The sequence below is a fragment of the Narcine bancroftii genome, chromosome 1 (genome assembly GCF_036971445.1).
Source record: "Narcine bancroftii isolate sNarBan1 chromosome 1, sNarBan1.hap1, whole genome shotgun sequence".
Taxonomy (NCBI): Eukaryota; Metazoa; Chordata; class Chondrichthyes; order Torpediniformes; family Narcinidae; genus Narcine; species Narcine bancroftii.
In genome coordinates, this window is record NC_091469.1 from 218,237,587 (window position 1) to 218,258,832 (window position 21,246).

The 21,246-nt window shown below is 38.2% G+C and overlaps 1 protein-coding gene across 1 annotated transcript in view; it reads left to right on the forward strand.

Moving 5' to 3' along the window:
- The first annotated feature begins 724 nt into the window (after positions 1–724).
- adgrv1 (adhesion G protein-coupled receptor V1) overlaps positions 725–21,246 on the forward strand; it is a 537,083-nt gene continuing 516,561 nt past the window's right edge. The window contains exons 1-4 of the mRNA XM_069918000.1: positions 725–907; positions 4,208–4,357; positions 11,751–11,846; positions 17,638–17,742. Coding sequence (XP_069774101.1) covers positions 725–907; positions 4,208–4,357; positions 11,751–11,846; positions 17,638–17,742 — 534 coding nt within the window. The remainder of the gene's footprint in view (positions 908–4,207; positions 4,358–11,750; positions 11,847–17,637; positions 17,743–21,246) is intronic.

The window sequence follows — 21,246 nt, forward strand, 5'->3', positions numbered from 1 at the left end:
AATCACTGTGTTGCCCTAAACAGGCAGGTTCAAGTTCAATGATACAAGGTTTAAAATTGTATATTGATTATGTTTTAATTGCTGAGTGTGTGCTTTTCGGTCCCGAGGTTAGGAGGTTCCATTAAAATGAATAGATGGGAAATTCTACGGGCAGTTTTGGCAGCGCTCATCCATAACTTCTTCCTGCTCTTATTTCTTTTGTTCTTTAAATGGTGAAAATCTGTTCCTGACAAAAGTTGGCCAAGATGTGATAAAGTGGGGTAGTTGTGTTGGGAAGCAGCAAGCATTGATTAGATGGATGATGAGTGAAGAAAGCTGTTTGGAGATTATAAGAGAGGGCATGGTTGTGTGAGACTTGCAAGGAGTTGTTGAATGATGGAGATGTATCACAGAGTCGGGCAGCTGCATTTATATTAAAAAAAAAATAAATTAAAAAAAAAAGTTTCAAGTTTGGAAACAAAGCAGGAGTTTCCCATGTTTTGTGTCAACGGTGAAAGTGGATAGGTTATAAGAGTTAAAATAATAGTGTAGAGGAAGAGTTTAAGGTTGTTTGACTTCCAGAGGTTTCCTGTTATAATAATTGTTGTTCTTTGTGACAAATATTTAGAGAAATGATTGAGAAAATAGTTTGTGAATCTATAAATAGATTTCTTTCTACATGCATATTTTTGCAATCCTAATGATTCTCGTTTGACCTGGTCTCTCAAATTTTTATCTTCCAGGAATGCCTGCTGTTTTCTCAGTTTTTGAGCTTGTTTTGGGCCTTTACGTCACTCTTGCATTTGGAGATACAGAAATAAGATTTGCTGGTCAAACAAACTTTGTGGTGAATGAAACAAGTATTTCAGTAATACGCTTGGTAATTGAAAGGATTGGAATACCAGCCAATGTCACAGCACTCTTACTGGTAAGGAACAAAGATTGTCTTGGCAATACCATCTCACATCTGCTTTCATGTTAAATCTTAGTCATTTTACATTAACTCACTTTTGTAAAATTGTTGTCAGGACAGGTAAACATATTTAACCAAATGTTAATTCATTTCATTCTTTCACTACTTTATCTATTTATCTGCCCATCTTTTTCTCTACACATATCCATCGAAGTTTATTGGGATAATTTTCTTCCTGAAAGGTGCATTTTGAGAAATCCAATGTTCGTTGAAGCTGCATCCTTGCTTTACTTTTTCTTGTGTAAAACCAATGTGATCAGAATTTGAAGATCTTTCATTTTATGAAGAAAATATAGATTTTAAAAAAAACATACAGCAATGGAAATAAATTCTCTGATTCATCAAAACTAGAAAAAATATCAAACAAACCTGAGCATATTAAGTATAGTTGCTGAATCTTCCGTACATGTTCATTTGGGTTTTAAAATGTGAATCGATGCAATCTTTTAAAATCACTAATTTTAAATTGTTTTCAGGAAACAGCTGAAAATGCGTTAGGATTGTAAATGACAGCTCTTCATAACATGTATTGTTTCTTTGATAATAAATGTCTATAAAGAGATTAATTACTGCTGAAAGGACAGTTGAAAATTGGATAAATGATATTCTGACATGTTGTATAACCCAGTTTTGCAATAAAGCGTGAAATGTTCCAGTTATTGATGAGGAGAGGGATAGTTAAATAATAGCTGATAATTTAACTTTGAGATATACATGATACGATATTACAAGTACACCATCCTTTAACCGGAACCCTTGTGGGACAGTGTGTTCTGAATTTCAGATTTTTCTGGATTTCAGAACAAAAGCCAGCTGCCCCAGATTTAAGCCCACCTAATTGTGCTGCCGTATCCACCCCTTTCCAGTTGCGCTGGCGTCTCTCTCCCTGCGCTGCCCGAGTCGCACTGCCGTCTCTCTCCCCACTGCCCGAGTCGCGCTGTCGTCTCTCTTCCCGCTGCCCGAGTCATGCTGTCGTCTCTCTCCCCCCGCCCGAGTCGCCCTGCCGTCTCCCTCCCCCCCGCCCGAGTCGCCCTGCCGTCTCCCTCCACCCCGCCCGAGTCGCCCTGCCGTCTCCCTCCACCCCGCCCGAGTCGCCCTGCCGTCTCCCTCCCCCCCGCCTGAGTCGCCCTGCCGTCTCCCTCCCCCCCCGCCTGAGTCGCCCTGCCGTCTCCCTCCCCCCACGCCCGAGTCGCCCTGCCGTCTCCCTCCCCCCCCGCCCGAGTCGCCCTGCCGTCTCCCTCCCCCCCCGCCCGAGTCGCCTTGCCATCTCCCTCCCCCCCCGCCCGAGTCGCCCTGCCGTCTCCCTCCCCCCCCGCCCGAGTCGCCCTGCCGTCTCCCTCCCCCCCCAGCCCGAGTCGCCCTGCCGTCTCCCTCCCCCCCCGCCCGAGTCGCCCTGCCGTCTCCCTCCCCCCCCCGTCCGAGTCGCCCTGCCGTCTCCCTCCCCCCCCGTCCGAGTCGCCCTGCCGTCTCCCTCCCCCCCCCGCCCGAGTCGCGTGCTCTCTTTTCACCCCCCCATTTCCTCCACTGAACCAGCACCAGGAAAAAATGCCAGTTTTTGGAGCATTACAGATTAAGGATTGTGTATCTGTACCATTATTTGTTTATATGCATTGGGTTTCTGTAAAGTCTAGGCAAGTATTTATAAACTGTGATTGTTCAAACATCATATTATTCATATTTCGATTTATGAACTCTGGTGGTATTTAAAAACAAATCAATGTAAAATTAATTTACTTGTCTTATTTCCAAAGAATTAAGAATCTGACCTTGCTACAGATGATCGAATGCATGATTGTGTTATGAAGATGAACTATTAGGGGGAAAAAATATGATTTTAGAAAAAAAGCTACATATGATCTATGCTTTGAACACATTTAGTGTATAATTGAATTATTTTTTTTCCACGTGTGCTGAGTTGGAAGGAAAAGCTTAGTATTTATTTTGAGACCCAGGCTGTAAATACCTAGGTAATACAACAATAAAATCATAACAGTCCAATAAAACAGAAGTGCAGGGCATTGTGGTAGAGGAAAATATAGCTAAGGGATGCAAGGCATGATCTAGTACTATTGGGAAGCCCCTTCAGGAATCTGAAAGAAAGTGTCCTTGAATCTGGAGGTGCACAAATTCCTACTCGTATCTCTTCTACCTAAAGGAGGAAGGAATCCATTTGACTGGAATGGGTCATGCTTGCTTTCCTGAGGCAGTGTGTGAATTGAAAATGGAGTAGGTGGTGGGGAAGTTGGTTTGTGTGATGACCTGAGCTCATTCACAACTCCACAGTTTATGTTCTTGGCAAAGCAGCCCAGATAAGACACACTTTAGTGCATCTGCAGAAATGAGGAACAGGCACCAGGACATGCTCAACTTCGGCCACAATATCAACATATTGAACACATTACTACATAGAATTTTTAATGCCACTTAAAGTATGGCAAAATATTTGGAACAAAGACATTCCTCTTGATCATTGATTTAAATAATTAGGTTACGGTTTCCATGATGGATCAAAGAAACTTATGAAATATTCCTAAATGTATAATTCAGAGCTTAAAATATAATCTTACTGTTACGTACATGACAGCAGTAATAAAGGTTAGCCCAGACAGTGTTATATTTAAAATAATATTTTAAATTATTCTTTGGCTTGGCTTCGCGGACGAAGATTTATGGAGGGGTAATTATTAATCAACAATTATATAACACCTACTCTAATTTAATTAACTTATCTAAACTTAACTCAACTTGTATGCAATTGTCTAACTTAAACTTGAACTATATGCAAATATATTTGGTGTGTGTGGAATACCCCAAGCCATAACAGCTCAAGGCTGAATTCTGGGAGGGCAGTTCCAAGTTCAGACATTCGGTGATGATACGTGGGCTTGAGATTGATGTTGCTTTAGATGGTTGAGGCAAGCAAGCCTTATAAGAATGGGGAGACATGCAAGCTCAGTGTCAGTGCCGGTGGGGGGGGAGGCTTGGCATCCGTAGGCATTTTCTACCTCCCCAAAGAGGTGCTGTGCCTTCCCATTCATCTAAGGCCTGCTTGCCTCAACCATCTAAAGCAACATCAATCTCAAGCCCACGTATCATCACCTAATGTCTGAACTTGGAGCTTGGAACTGCCCTCCCAGAATTCAGCCTTGAGCTTGCTGCTAGTTTCACAGTCACTTAAAATCCTGCAGGCACACCATAAAATGAACTGAAAAATGGGAGACATCACACTTATGTATTCATTATAAATTTTCACAGCTCCAAGGGGAAGATACTGGTGATTTTGAGGCCACGTCTGCTGCAGCCAGGTTGTTGACTACAGAAACAAATAAAACTATGTATGTCGCAGTGAAGGACGATGATTTTCCAGAAGCAGATGAAACTTTTGTTTTCTCGCTAAGTCTTCAGGTATTTTACTGATGAGCTTTAGCACTGTTGGAATATTCATGTGGGTAAGCCATTTACTACATCTGCAGTAAGTTACCTCCCTTCAATCAAATGGAGGCCATGCACAAACGCTTTGTTCCAGACCTAGACGGGAGGTGAGTAAAAATCTATAAGGGGTTGATAGAGAGATTCTGCTCTGCTTTCCTGTGATTTATGTTTCAGTTGGCTCCTTGGTGCTCTATTTTGTAAAATGTGGCTTACCTTCACGGGAATTCACTCTCTTGCATCACATCAGAATTCTGTAATTTTGCCCAGATTTGGAGCAGGGTCCAATGCTAAGATATCCAACCAGAATCAAACCAACTGTTAGCGTGTAGGTTAAAATCAGTGAGCATTTGGGGGCTCATAACACATTTGATGATTTTGTCCATCACTCTGATAATTTGACAAAGATGAGGTAGAAAACCTTGAGAAATAGTACAAGAGTAACAACCTGAGCCAAAGAACAAAATAACCAAATTTATAATTAAATCGATGCAGGAAATGCAACTATTGGATATATGGAGGAGTCAACATCCAAAGGAGAAGGAATACTCATATTATTCGTGTAGACATAAAACATACTCAAGGATAGACCTGTTCCTGTTGTCTTCCCAAATTCAAGAGAGAGTTAGGAAAATGGAATATAAAGCTAGATTGTTATCGGATCACTCAGGAGGACATCCCACCGAGAATGTATAGATGGAGATTAAACTCCATGCTACTTAAAAGACAGGATTTTAGAGAATTCATTGAGCGACAAATTAAAATGTACTTTGAAATAAATACAGTGAAAGATATGTTTATACTATGGGACGCAATGAAAGCGTTCATCAGAGGATAGATAATAAGTTATGTAATTAAGATGAAGAAGGACTACAATCGGGAAATAGAACAATTGGAAAGGGAAATAACAAATACAGAAAAAGAATTAGCAATAAAGGAAGATACAACTAAAAGAAGAGAATTGACAGACAAAAAAATAAAATATGAAACACTACAAACGTATAAGGTGGAGAAGAACATAATGAAGACAAAACAGAAGTATTATGAGCTAGGAGAAAAATGCACAAAATACTAGCATGGCAGCTTAAAACAGAACAAACTAAAAGAATGGTATTGGTATCAAGGAAAAGGACAAACAAATTACATATAATCCAATGGAGATCAATGAAAACTTCAGGGAATTCTATGAGCAACTATATCAAACTGAAAATGAAGGGAAAGAAGACAAAATAGATGAATTTCTGACTAAAATTGAACTACCGAAATTGCAAACAGAGCAGCAAAATAAATTAATAAAACCATTTGAAATAGAAGAAATACAGGAGATATTAAAAAAACAAGAGATATTAAAAAAAAACTACTGAACAATAAAGCAACGGGAGAGGACGGACTCCCAATATAATTTTATCAAACATTTAAAGACTTATTAATTCCTCCTCTCCTGGAAGTAATGTACCAGATTGAAAAAACACAAAACATACCAGATTCATGCAAAACAGCAATAATTACAGTAATACCAAAGACGGGGAAAGATCCACTAACACCAGCAGTGTAGAGACCAATATCTCTACTTAACACAGATTATAAGATAATAGCTAAACTATTAGCAAACAGATTGGCCGACTGCGTACCAAAAATAGTAAAACTAGATCAAACTGGATTTAAAAAAAAAGACTAACAACGAACAATATCTGTAAATTCATTAACTTAATCCATGCAGTACAAGGAAACAAAACTCCAATGGTAGTGATTGTTTTAGACGCAGAAAAAGCCTTTGACAGTGTAGAATGGAATTATTTATTCAAAGTACTACAAAAATTCAACATACCAGAGAAATATATTAATTGGATTAAAGCATTATCTAAGGGACCATTGGCGAAAGTGACAGTAAATGGATATATATGAAACCAATTTAAATTAAGCAGATCAACAAGACAGGGATGTCCACTATCTCCCTCACTGTTCGCGTTAGCTATATAACCACTAGCAGAACTGATAAGAACAGAAAATAAAATAAGAGGGATAAAAATAAAAGAGAAGGAATATAAAATCAGTCTATTTGCAGATGATGTTATAATATACTTAACAGAGCCAGAAATATCAATAAAAGAATTACATAAGAAATTGAAGGAATATGGAGAAGTATCGGGGTACAAGATCAACGCAAATGAAAGTGAAGCAATGCAAATGAATAATGTGGATTTCACAAAGTTTAAGAAAGAATCACATTTAAATGGCACACACAAGCAATTCGATACCTAGGTATACAACTAAATAATAATCTCGGCCATCTATACAAACTAAATTATCAGCTATTAATGAAAAAATTACAAGAAGACCTGGAGCAATGGAAAAACTTACCAATAACACTGATAGGAAGGATAAACTGTATTAAAATGAACATCTTCCCAAGGATACAATACCTATTTCAATCATTACCAATTCACCTAACAGAGAAATTCTTCAAGGAGCTAAAGAAAAAAATAAGGAAATTCTTATGGAAAGGGGGGAAACTGAGGATAGCGCTAGATAAATTAACAGAATGGTACAAACAAGGAGGCTTACAACTACCAAACTTTAAGAATTATTATAGAGCAGCACAATTAAGATACCTATCAGATTTTTATCAAACAAGGGAAAAACCAGATTAGAGCTAGATAAAATAGGGGAGTAATACCTGAACATATACTATATAAGTGGGATGAAAAATTGGTGCAACATAGGATTTCACCAGTATTGCACCATCTGCTCACCATTTGGAAGAAGATTCACGTAGAAAGGAATAAAATAAATTATCAACTACCAAAATTAATATTGACACAAAATCAACTAATCCCTTTCACAATAGATAACCTTTCCTTCAGAGAATGGGAGAGAAAAGGGATCAAAAAAATAGAAAATTGTTTTTCGGGAAATAAATTATCATCTTTTGAACAAATGAAGGACAAATATAACTCACGTTACAATGTTTGCATACCACCAACTGAAAACCTACTTGAAGGACAAATTGGGAAACAGTCTGAGGTTACCAGAAAGAAGTAATTTTGAATATGTGATTACAGACACAATGATAATTAAAAAAATTATAACAAACATGTACATCTAACTGCAAGAAAAGGAGAATGAGGAAACAAGCTGTAAACCTAAACAAAAATGGGAACAAGATCTAAACATAAAGATAAAGAATGAAGCATGGGAAAAGCTATGCTCTGGAACTATGAGAAATACAATAAACACGAGGTTATGCATGATACAATATAATTGGTTACACAGGCTATACATCACACCCCAAAAGTTAAATAAATGGGGCCCAAAAGTATCAGACAGATGTTTTCGCTGTAAAAAGGAAACTGGAACAACAGTACATGCAATTTGGACATGTGAGAAAGTGAAAAAAATTTGGGAAGATCTAAACCAGATATTAAATAAAATCACAAAAAGCAATATACCAAAAAATCCAGAGATCTTCCTTCTAAGTAATATAAGAAATAAAGAATTTGGACTCGATTTGGATGGAACACAAAAAAGATTTATTATGATAGCCCTAGCCATAGCAAAAAAATGTATTCTGTCAACCTGGAAATTAGAAGATAACTTGAGAATACAACAATGGTACATAGAAATAAATAAATGTATTCCATTAGAAAAAATAATATATAATTTAAGAAATAACATCATAATATTCGAACAAATATGGGAACCATACATGAAACACAATAGAGAAATCCTACCATGAACCTCCACCACCTAAAATGACAGAAGGAGAAGACAACGAAATGAACTGACTCAGTATGTAAAAGTAAAAGACATAAATTTCTTGTTTATTTTTATTAAGTGTTGACATTGTTTAATGGGTTTAATGTATCATATAGATTGAACTTTGAATAAATGGGAAGGGGGGGTGAGGGAGGGAGGGAAGGGAGGAGGGAAAAAGGGGAGAAAATGACACTATATATTCAATAGAAAAATGTCTGTATATATTTTGGTCATTATGGTTCATAGTGTGAAAAATAAAAAAATTAAAAAAAACCTGAGCCTCAACATGGACAAGATGAGGATGATCGTGAACTTCAGGAGTACCAGGAATAACTGCACTCCACTACACATCAACAACTCCGAAGTAGAGAGAGTGGAGAATTCCTTGGAGTTCACTTAACTAGTGATCTACCATGGACTCTCAACATTCCTCACTTGTCAGGAAGGTGCAACAGCGACTGCACTTCCTGAAAAGACTGAAGTAGGTAAGGCTACTGGCCACCATGATGCGAACCTTCTACAGGAGCTCTATGGAGAGTGTCGTAGCCGGCTGCATCACCATGTTGCTGCAGAGAAATGGATTGGAGGACAATCCATAGGACTATGAGTGGCAGAGAAGATCATGGAAGACTCTCCCCCACATTGACTATTGATCTGGGATCATTGTCTGAAGGGGGTGTACAAAATCCTTGTGAATCCATTCCATGCAGCGTCTTTCAGCTGCTCCCGTCGGGGAAGAGATACAGGAATATCAGAGCCAGCACCACCAGGCTGAGGAAGTGAGGATGTTAAACAACCAAAGGAACTGTTCACACTAAACCATCCAAGACTTGTGTACAAAGCAAACTTTATTTATTTATTTGTATAGATGAAATGCTTGTCCTGCATATGCATCATTTGTATGTGCATCTGTGCCATATTTGGGGAAGCCTTTGGCACTACAGCCAGGGGGCTGTTTGTCTTGTAGATTTTTGCTGTATGCCTTGAGGCAGATCTCCTCCTGAGCTGTATCTTTGAACAGTACACAAGAGCGCCGTTGATTCCAATGCCATCAGAGCCCCACTTGAGCAGTTGGGGGAAATCTTGCCCTTGCAGCTGTACCTTTGACCAGTACATGAGAGCTTCACTGATTCAAAATGGCGGTATCACGTTAGATGGGTTAATTTGTGTCTGCATGTTTTGCACTGAGTACCAGAGAACGCTGCTGGGGTGCACTTGTGCAATCTGATCACAATAAACTTGACGAGGTAGATGAGTGTTGAGATGGTTTTCCACAAAGCCAGACAGAATGCACAGAAATATTTACCATTCATTCATCTTATGGCTGCTCTTATTTTTCAACGTAATATTTTTTCAATGTCGTTTGCTCTGTATCAAGTGGGAATCACAAAATAAGTATAAATATTAGCTTTATTTTGTTTAGAAACTTGGTGATAGATTGGAAAAATAAGCAGTCCAAGTACCAAGCTTTGCATGTCAAGCATACATTCTGGCAATTGGAGGACACACATGATAAATTAATGGAAATGTAAAATTTGTGGCTTCATTTCAATGTCTTTAATATTTATAATAATAGTATTTAAACATAGTTCCTTGTTTTTAAATATTATGTGGAATATATTTTACTGTGGCAGAAAGCTGTACATAATGCCCAACTGATAACAGTTTAAGGAATGCAATTTCAGAACTAAGTTATAGTAAAATAACCAGTGATGCTCCAGCATAACATGAAACTTATTTTTCAAAATACAATGTACTTTTTGAAATGCAACAATGAAATTAATGGAAATTCTGCTTCAAAGCTTGACACCAAAACCTTTATATGTTGATGTTAAATTGCTATTGTACAGTATTATGAGAATAAAAAGGAACTCCTGCATTAATGAGGTCTGAATCTAATGAAATTGCAACTGCAGGTATTTTAAGGTGTAGATGGAATCATTCATGATTAAATGTGTGATCAGTAAGATGCTAAGTAAGTTGTTATGGAAACTTTTGATAATGGAGTAGATTGTTTAACTTTCAGGCTTTGGATCAAGCAAATATGGGTCGTATAATGTGGAGCCTCAATATTTTTCATGAGGCTTCAGAAAATCAAAATAAATACAATTACTTTTTTTAATATCGTGGAGTTTAGTATACTTTAAAAGGCTCAAAACATTGGATAATATTTTGACAATCAAATTAAAGAATTGAAGTCTTGTACATGTGCACTTCAACTTAATTAAAAATGTCCTGATACTTAGAATTTTGTGCAAATATAAATGCATTAGAAATGCATTTGATCATTTTCCAATCCATTTGAAACAAGTGTGGCAATGTCAAATTAACAATGTTTAAATGAAATTTGCATTCTTAATTTTTAAATTTTGATTGAGATACAGTACTGTTAACAGGCCCTTCCAGCCCACAAGGGTGAGCTGCCCGAATACAACCTACTAATCTGTCTGTTTTTGGAATGTAAGGTGAAACCAGAGGAAACCCACATCACATGGTGGCAGAGAGGAAGTACAAACTCCAGACAGTGCCGAATTTGAACCATGCCATCTCATAGTTATGAGTACCTTTAACTAGTATTTTATAAATAGCATGACAATGCCTGAGATCTTGTGGGCCAGATAATTTCATTCAAGAAGCTATTACATAATTATTTTTGAAAATCCCATATCCATTAAATTATCCACTTATTTCCATTTGCTGTAGATTTCAGATTGGATTTCATAAATGAAATTCCAAATTTTTTTGTCTGAATGTACCGTAATTAGTGTAATTAATTTTACTTTTTGCTGTTTACCAGAGGAACTTTCCTTACTTTGAGAACTGATTTTGAGCAAAAGTGTCTTGTTAATTCTCATGACGTTATTAAAGAAGATTTTTTTTCTTACAACTTGTTGTCACAGTGTGATAATCAGGAAAGATTTTGATACATTTTGTTTTTCAGATGTTTTCTTTAATATAATGGTGTATTACATTGATGCATCCAGATTTTATATAAAGGAAGGTATTTGTCTTCCCACAACCATTCAATTTGCTGTCTGAAACTGACTGTAGAGACCTTTGACCTGAACCTAGGAAGAGAATTCCACTTTTTAAACATTGAAGTCAAAGGATAATGTATAAAAACTTTGGTCTGAAAGGAAATGTCATTTTCAAAAAGAACTGCATACTTTGTACCTAGTGTCTTATTGCCATGGTGTCTTAAACAGATTGTCAAATCATGATAAATGAGTTTCTAAATACCTTATCAACTTGAGTTAATGGCACTAAGGTCCCCAAAGAACTATCTGTCTGGAGAAGTTTTAGATCATGAAATTTTTCAAAAGGTGTTGAATAAAATGTAATTCTTCTTCACTTTTAAAAATATGTCTGGCAGGTATATTTTTTAGTTTGGTTAATAAATTCCGAAATTTGCTGCAAATTTATTAGGAAATGTTTAAAAAAAAATTCAGTCTGGAATAACCACTCATGCTAGTAACATCTTTCTTTCCTGCAAATTTAAAGGCAAACATTAGCATATCAGAATATTATTTTTTTAAAGTGTATGAGGGTGGATAACCAGTTGAACTGGACATGTGCATAAAATCCTGGATTTCTAAACTGTTTTTCTTTTTAGGAAACATTTGAAGAAGTTGTGCTTGGAATTCCCAATGTTGCCAGAGTAACCATTCTGTCCAATGATAATGCCTTTGGAATTATTTCTTTCAACATGGCAAGTATTGTTTAGCAGCTGTGAATGTTTGGCATGTGGAGGATGGATTTTAGTTAGCAATTATTGGAACATATTATGGGATGGAAAATTTATGGTCCAGAATTCTCAATGTATACTTCTGGTACTAGTGATGATTTCCATGTGACCTGCTTTTGTTTCTGATTGAGTAGTATAGTGCATAACATATCACTCCAGTAATGCACGGCAACAATAATGAACCATGCAAGGTTCCTGAGGCTTTGGAATTCTTGACTGATGAGGCATAAATGAACAAGATTTAAAGGACAGATGCGGGAAAGTACAGTATAATGTATTTTAATAAATTTGCAGGCGTCAAAATATTACCACCAATCAACAAAGCAATGGAATGCATCATCGTATCTTTTTGGTATTTATAGAATATTTTAGCTTGGTTCTACCTTCGGATAAATGCCTGGGAGTATTTTGATAGGTAGCGTGTGAAATGCATGTTATTTAATTATGCTAAAAAGAGCAATTGCATGGAATATTCTTTGAACTACTTTTATTCCCCCCCCCCCCCCCAAAACTAACATTAATGGATATATTTCAAATTCTCTCTTTGAAATCATCCCATTTCAGGAGTTCATGGATTAACCAGCAGAATCTGCTGAACAGATTGAGATGAACTGCCCAAAATAACTTTGCAAATGTGCTCCTCAGAAAAGGAAAACCTATTCCCAATGAGGTGGTTATGCGACTTGGAGTTAGTTCAACCACGGTGTCTGCAGATTTTCGTGTTTCACATGACTTGGAGTTTCCTTTGAAGACATCAAAAGAAAAATAGTGTCAGCTATTGTCCTTCAGGGTGCTGCTAGGTGATTATGGCCATACAGTATAGAAGCAGGTAGTTTGGCCCAGCATGTTTCTGCTGAGCAACAAGTACCCATGCATACTAATCCCACTTTCATGCATTTAATCCTTTTATTCCTTGGTGGTTCAAGTGCTCATCAAGATGCTTCTGAAATATGAGAGTGATTCTTTCTCCGACAGTGTGTTTCCGATTACTTTATCACTCTGATTGTTCCCCTTTTATAGAAATCCAGTACTCTGCACAAATCTATATCCTCTGCCGAGGGGAGAGGTTTCTTGCTGTCTATGCATTTTGCCCTCGTGGTTTTCTCATTCTGGTCCCTCCTCTGCTCCCAGCTAAACAAACCCAGACTCTCCTCAAAAAGAAGAACCCTTCCTTTCCAGAAAACAATCTGCGGAATCTCCAGCAATAAACTCCCTTCCCATAGGATCATAACGAGAGCTACACATGCTATTTTGTGGCCTAACCAGTGTGTTATGAAGATGTAGCAAGAGCATTTCGTGCCCCGGCTAATAAACATATGCACGCTTCAACACATTCATCGACTTGTGCTTCTACCTTCAAGAATCTTTGTGCTTGTTCACTAATATCCCTTAATTCCTCCGTTCTTGGGCCCCACCTTTCATGTACATGTTGCACTTACTAGAACTCCTATCCCTTTCCAAAATATATCACCGCTTACTAATTAGAATTAAATTTCCGTTGGTTAATGTCCTGCTGAGTTTACAGCTGATCATTATCATTCTGTAGCTCAAGCCTATTCTTCATATTAAAAAATATCTCCAATTTTTTTTATCTCCAATTTATTTCATCTGAATAAGGCACAACTGGAATAGTGGTTAATGCAGTGGTGTTACACCGCCAGCGATTGGGCCCGGGGTTTGAATCTGGCACTGTCTGTAAGGAGCTTCTACGTTCTCCCTTTGTGTGGGCTTTCCCTGGGCACTTGGGTTCCCTCCCACCCTTAAGGGTCGTAGGTCAATTGGGTGGATGGACTCATGGGCCGAAAGGGCCTGTTACCGCGCTGTATGTCTAAATTTAAAAAAAAAAATAAATTAAAAAATCTGATCATCCAACATGCTCAAGATTATGGTGGTGCTGCCAAGTAAATTTTCCAGACTCTTGGATGTTATTCATATTAACATATTTGACACACTAGTTTTAGATTTTTTTTAGATGGTAACAGGCTGTCCTGGCGAACAAGCCCATGCCTCTCAAATACAGAAATTAAGCAACAAACCCCGTATGTTTTTGGAGGGTGGGAGGAACCCAGAGCATCTGGGTGGTGGGGAAGATCTTGAAAAGTGCTTGCAGACAGTGTCGGATTTGTACCCGGGTCACTGGCATGATATTAGCATTGGTTCCCATAATATTGCACCGTATGATAAATTTCCTGGTGTACTAGATTTGAAGGGAGTTTAGGAAATGGGATCTTGATCAGTTGAAAGTGCAGGCGAGTGGATGGGAAGGTGGGAATTGGGGCCCAGCATGTCAGAAGGGAATGCCACAAACATTACCCAGTGAACTAATGCTCAATCATTGGGATTACTGAATGATGAGATTGCAGATTATTGGAGTTTTAATCCTTTCACATAAAGATGTTTCAAATGAATATTGACTATGTTAAATCCCCTGCTGTGATGAAGTCTTTTGAGAGGCTGGTGTCGAAATATATCAACATCTGTCTGAGCGATGGAACAACATGGATACATTCCAACTTGCCCACTGTAGCATCAGGTCTCTGGCAGATGCCATCTCACTGGGTCTACCTAAAGCCCTGGAACTCCTGGACAGCAAAGATGCATATATCAGGATGCTCTTTATTGACTATATTTGAGTATTCAGCACTATGACCCCCCCTTAAAACTAATCGGCAAACTCCAAGACCTGGGCCTCAATACTCCACTGTGTAATTGGATCCAGGATTTCCTCACTCCTGACCACTATCAGTGACGATTGGTTAAGAATATCCCCTACACAATCTCCATCAGTACTGGAGCACCACAGGGCTGTGTTCTTAGCCCCCTGCTCTACTCACTTTACACCTATGACTATGTGGCTCAGAACAGCAATAACTGACAAGACCACGGTAGTGGGTTGTGTAAGGAAGGGTGATGAGTCAGCATACATGAGGGAGATTGAAAATATGTCTGAATGGTGTAGTAACAACAACCTCACACTCAATCTCACCAAAGCTGGCTGATTATGGACTTTAGGAAGGGAACAGCAGGGGTGTAAGATGTAGTACTCATTGGGGAATCAGGGGAGAGGTGAGGAAATTTAAATTCCTGGAGTCGCTAACTGGGAGGACATTTTCTGGACCCAACACACTCATGCCATTGTGAAGAAAGTACACCAGCACTTCTACTTCTCAGGAGTTTGCAGAGGTTGGGTATGACATCAGAACCTTGGCAAACATCTACATGTGTGCATTTGAAAGTGCGCTGATAGGCTGCAAATGGCAGTGTAGACAGCTCAGGACAACACAGGCAAATCTCTCCCCACCATCAAGAAAATCGACATGGACCGCTGCTGCCAGAGAGCAGCAGCAATCGTTGAGGATCGACATCTCTCAGCACATGCTCTGTCTCTGTGGGACTTACCTTTGTCATTGTGTCACTGATTTTTTTTGAGCCCCCTTCATATTCCTAATTACTTTTTAACGATTCCCTTTATGTTTTCCATGCACCAATCGTGCAAACCTTTTTCCAGTTGTGTAAACTTGCCATGAGCTATTGTTTTGCCATTTATTCAATCATTGGTATCCTTGACAAACAAGATATTTCAAATAAATGCAGGTAGTTCTCATTTATCCAGTTGGCATTGTTAATATTTGTTAAAGGATTTGAACAATATTCAACCAGGTCAACAGGCAGCAGCATTTAATTTGGACAAACATGATAGAAGGACACGTACTATTGCAGAAAAATGTTCCTGTGTGTGTGTGTGTGTGTGTGTGTGTGTGTGTGTCTCTCTCTCTCTCTGTCTGTCTGTCTCTCTCTGTCTGTCTCTCTGTCTGTCTCTCTGTCTCTCTCTCTGTCTCTCTCTCTGTCTCTCTCTCTGTCTCTCTCTCTGTCTCTCTCTCTGTCTCTCTCTCTGTCTCTCTCTCTGTCTCTCTCTCTGTCTCTCTCTCTGTCTCTCTCTCTGTCTCTCTGTCTCTCTGTCTCTCTGTCTCTCTGTCTCTCTGTCTCTCTGTCTCTCTGTCTCTCTGTCTCTCTGTCTCTCTGTCTCTCTGTCTCTCTGTCTCTCTGTCTCTCTGTCTCTCTGTCTCTCTCTCTGTCTCTCTCTCTGTCTGTCTCTCTGTCTCTCTGTCTCTCTGTCTCTCTGTCTCTCTGTCTCTCTGTCTCTCTGTCTCTCTGTCTCTCTGTCTCTCTGTCTCTGTCTCTGTCTCTCTGTCTCTCTCTCTCTCTCTCGTGTGCTCTCTTGTACTTCTTTTGTTCTCTCTCCTGTCCTCTGTTATTATACAAGGGGGGATAAAAGATCCTGTCGACCTTCTCTGTGCATGTCATTAAATTTGGATATTTGTGCAGGAAGATCATAAGTCAGGATAGCTTTCCATTCTTGAGAACTGTTTGTTATCCAAACTGCTTAAAGTCATATAGTGGGAGTGGCTCACAGAAGCAGGCGTGAGTGAGTGAGTGGGAAGAGTGGCTGCCAACTGGCCTAACTGTCTCGATGAATGAGTTAGTCTGCTCCATGCTCCAAGCTCCACTTGATCCATCTGCCAGTTTTGTGATTTGGGCAGGGAGACAGTGGAGAGAGCAGGCAGCAGGAAATACTCCATTTCCACCCAGCTGAAGATGCCTGCAAACCTGCAGAAGTGGCAGATCCATCTATCCCACTGTAATGCGCGTCGAAAGAACCAAAGACTTGTTGATCCAAACCAAGACTTTTATTAACTAAAAGACTGGAGCATATCACAAGTAGGTCAACCAGTCCAGAATGACCTGGTCTGGCTAGGAGCAATCCTTTAAGACCTACCAGTAGGTGTGGCTACACTTTCAGCCAATCACAGTCATCCTACACTACCATCTGTACATATGTACATATACACATTGGTGATAGAATCTGTACTATCACACCCACCATGGGTCCTAAATGATCATTCATGTATGTATGGGATGTCCATAAGTTAGGAATTAGTAATTCAGGGAGATTCTGTATTAGGTTGTCCTGCAGCTTTTAACACTCTGGAAGAAGTATGCCTGATCTCTCATTACAGATAATAGTCTCTAATTCGGGCAACAAGCTGGTGAACCCCTCTTCTGCCTTCTGTCCAAAGGCTTTGTCTCCTTTTTGTAGTGCAGTGACCAGTACTCCACGCCGCACTCCTAATGTGGATGGAGAATTAATTGACCAATTTTTCATGATGAGACTTTTGTTGTAGCTGAGGATCAGGTGACACTGAGGAATGGAAACCATCCTGCACTCTAAACATTTCCACTTTGAATGCTGAGTACTCCCAGTAGAAGAACTTGGCTGAATTATTCATGTTAATGGCAAATATAAATTGCTTACCCATTCCTTTTTAAACTACTTGTAATTTTAAATCCTTAATGTTTAGATTACTTAAATCCAACTTTATATTGTGAATCAGTTGTGCATCCACTCCCCCCTACCCTTGCTTGCAAAGAAAATTAATTTTTACAAAAGTTGTTTTTAATAACAGGAAATTAAGGACCAAAACACCCAACTGATAGCTGATCCAAATGCAATTTCTTTTATTAACCCCATTATATTAGAGGAGGCTTTCCTAAATTTATAACCCAGCATTCTTTTATCTGAAAAGTTGAATGATCTTGGCAAAGTTGATTCTCATGAAATATAAACTATTTGTTGAAAGGCTTTACGAATTAGCTTTATTTGTCTGTGAGAGATTGATGTTGTCAGGGTTATTAATCTGTCAACGCTGTTCACGCTGAGGTATATTGCTCAAATAATATTTTCTATCTCTTACAGACTTCCATAATCATTGTTAGTGAACCAAGGGAGAGAAAAATACTTGTCCCGCTTACACTCATCAGAAAGAAAGGAACCTATGGGACCGTAACTGTGACCTTTGAGGTAAGAGATACTAAATTACTTGATTTTCATCTTGGCTTAATGTCAGAAACCAGCATTTGATTGAGTGCCAATAGCTGATCTGAATTAATTAATTAAGTAGAGCACAACATTTGTGATTGGGCGGTCGTCTCTTAAATACTGATTAATTAACTGAGTTTTAAAAAATATTCTGTGAATTGGAATGATCAAGAATTCGAAAGATAATGCCTCCCACAATGCAGCATTTTATTCTTTTGAAATCTAAATAAATCTCCCTCCTAACCATATTCAATGGTTATCTGATGTTAAAGGCCCAGAGGACCCCAAAACCCAGCAGCAATGGATATTCACCAAGACAAATGGTTACTTAAACAAAAGTTGCTTTTAATTATCTTCAAACATGAAAATAGGACCAAACTTTAACTTATTAAGTACGACGAACTTAACCCCCCTTCTCATTCTAAGTACACACATATGTAATGTGTATATGATCAGGAAAAGTCTTTATTTAAATTTTTTAATATTTTTAATTTTTCACGCTGTGAACCATAGCAACCAAAATGTATATAAATGTTTCTCATTAAATATACACAGTGGCATTTTCTCCCTTTTTCTCCCCCTCCCTTCCCTCCCTCCTTCCCACTCCCCTCCCTACCCACTAAACATTCAACATATACAAAATAATAAACCCATTAAACAATGTCATCAAACAATGAAAATAAACAAGAAAATTGTGTCATCTACTTTTACACACTGGGTCAGTTCATTTCGTCGTTTTCTCATTCTGTCATTTTAGGGGGTGGAGGTCCATGGTAGGCCCTCTCTGTTTTCCATGTATGGTTCCCAAATTTGTTCGAATACTGTGATGTTATTTTTTAAATTATATGTTATTTTTTCCAATGGAATACATTTATTCATTTCTATGTACCATTGCTGTACTCTCAGGCTCTCTTCTGATTTCCAGGTTGACATTATACATTTTTTTGCAACAGCTAAGGTTATCATAATCTTTTTTGTGCTTCATCCAAATTGAGGCCTAGTTTTTTTACTTCTTGTATTACTTAGAAGAAATATCTCTGGATTTTTTTGGTATGTTGCTCTTTGTGATTTTATTAATACCTGATTTAGATCTTCCCAAAACTTTTCCATTTTCTCACATGCCCAAATTGCATGTACTGTTGTTCCCATTTCCTTCTTACAACAAAAACATCTATCTGATACTGTTGGGCCCCATTTATATAACTTTTGGGGCGTGGTGTATAGCCTGTGTAACCAATTATATTATATCATATGTAACCTCGTGTTTATTGTATTTCTCATAGTTCCGGAGTCTAGCTTTTCCCATTTTTCATTTTTTATCTTTATGTTTAGATCTTGTTCCCACTTTTGTTTGGGTTTACAGCTTATTTCATCATTCTCTTTCTCTTGCAGCTTGATGTACATGTTTGTTATAAATCTTTTAATTATCATTGTGTCTGTAATCACATATTCAAAGCTGCTTTCTTCTGGTTACCTCAGACTGCTTCCCAATTTGTCCTTCAAGTAGGTTTTCAGTTGGTGGTATGCAAACGTTGTACCATGAATTATTCCATATTTGTACTTCATTTGTTCAAAAGATAATAAATGATTTCCCAAAAAACAATTTTCTATGGTTTTGATTCCTTTTCTCTCCCATTCTCTAAAGGAAAGGTTGTCTATTATACAGGGGATTAGTTGATTTTGCGTCAACAATAATTTTGGTATTTGGTAATTTGTTTTTTTCCTTTCTAAGTGAATCTTCTTCCATATATTGAGTAAATGATGCAGTACTGGTGAGCTTTTATATTGCACCAGCTTTTCATCCCACTTATGTTCTGGTACCTTCTTCCCTATGTTATCTAGCTCTATCTTGGTCCAATCTAGTTTTTTCCTTGTTTGATAAAAATCTGATAGATATCTTAATTGTGCTACTCTATAATAATTTTTAAAGTTTGGTTGCTGGAAACTACCTTGTTTGTACCATTCTGTTAATTTAACTAGCGCTATCCTCGGTTTCCCCCCTTTCCATAAGAATTTCCTTATTATTTTCTTTAGCTCATTGAAGAATTTCTCTGTTAAGGGAATTGGTAATGATTGAAATAGGTATTGTATCCTTGGGAAGATATTCATTTTAATGCAATTTACCCTTCCTATCAGTGTTAGTGGTAAATCTTTCCAATGTTCTAAGTCATCTTGTAATATCTTCATTAATGGCTGATAATTTAATTTGTATAGATGGCCTAGGTTATTATCTAGTCTAATACCTAGGTATTGGATTGCTTATGTCTGCCATTTAAATGGTGATTCTTTCTTAAATTTCGTGAAATCTGCATTATTCATTGGCATCGCTTCACATTTATTTGTGTTGATCTTGTACCCTGATACTTCTCCATATTCTTTCAATTTCTTATGTAATTCTTTTATTGATATTGCTAGTTCTGTTAAGTATTCCACGCTTATGAAGATCCAGCTGCGCTGGATGGGTCACGTCTCCAGAATGGAGGACCATCGCCTTCCCAAGATCGTATTATATGGCGAGCTCTCCACTGGCCACCGTGACAGAGGTGCACCAAAGAAAAGGTACAAGGACTGCCTAAAGAAATCTCTTGGTGCCTGCCACATTGACCACCGCCAGTGGGCTGATAACGCCTCAAACTGTGCATCTTGGCGGCTCACAGTTTGGCGGGCAGCAACCTCCTTTGAAGAAGACCGCAGAGCCCACCTCACTGACAAAAGGCAAAGGAGGAAAAACCCAACACCCAACCCCAACCAACCAATTTTCCCTTGCAACCGCTGCAATCGTGTCTGCCTGTCCCGCATCGGACTTGTCAACCACAAACGAGCCTGCAGCTGACGTGGACTTTTTACCCCCTCCATAAATCTTCGTCCGCGAAGCCAAGCCAAAGAAAAGACTATGATGTCATCTGCAAATAAATTGATTTTATATTCCTTCTCCTTTATTTTTGTCCCTTTTATTTTATTTTCTGTTCTTATAATTTCTGCCAAAGGTTCTATAACTAAATCGAACAGTGAGGGAGATAGTGGACATCCCTCCCAAGTTGACCTGCTTAATTTAAATTGGTTTGATATATATCCATTTACTGTCACCTTCGCCAATGGTCCCTTATATAATGCTTTAAACCAATTAATATATTTCTCTAGTAGGTTGAACCTCTGTAGTACTTTGAATAAATAATTCCATTCTACCCTGTTAAAGACTTTCTCTGTGTCTCAAGCAACCACCACTGTTGGTGTCTTATTTCCTTGTACTGCATGGATTAAGTTAATGAACTTACAGATATTGTCCGTTGTTCATCTTTTCTTAATAGATCCAGATTGATCTAGTTTTACTATTTTTGGTACACAGTCGGCCAATCTGTTTGCTAATAGTTTAGCTATTATCTTATAATCTGAGTTAAGTAGAGATATTGGTCTATATGATGCTGGTGTTAGTGGATCCTTCCCCGCCTTTGGTATTACTGTAATTATTGCTGTCTTACATGAATC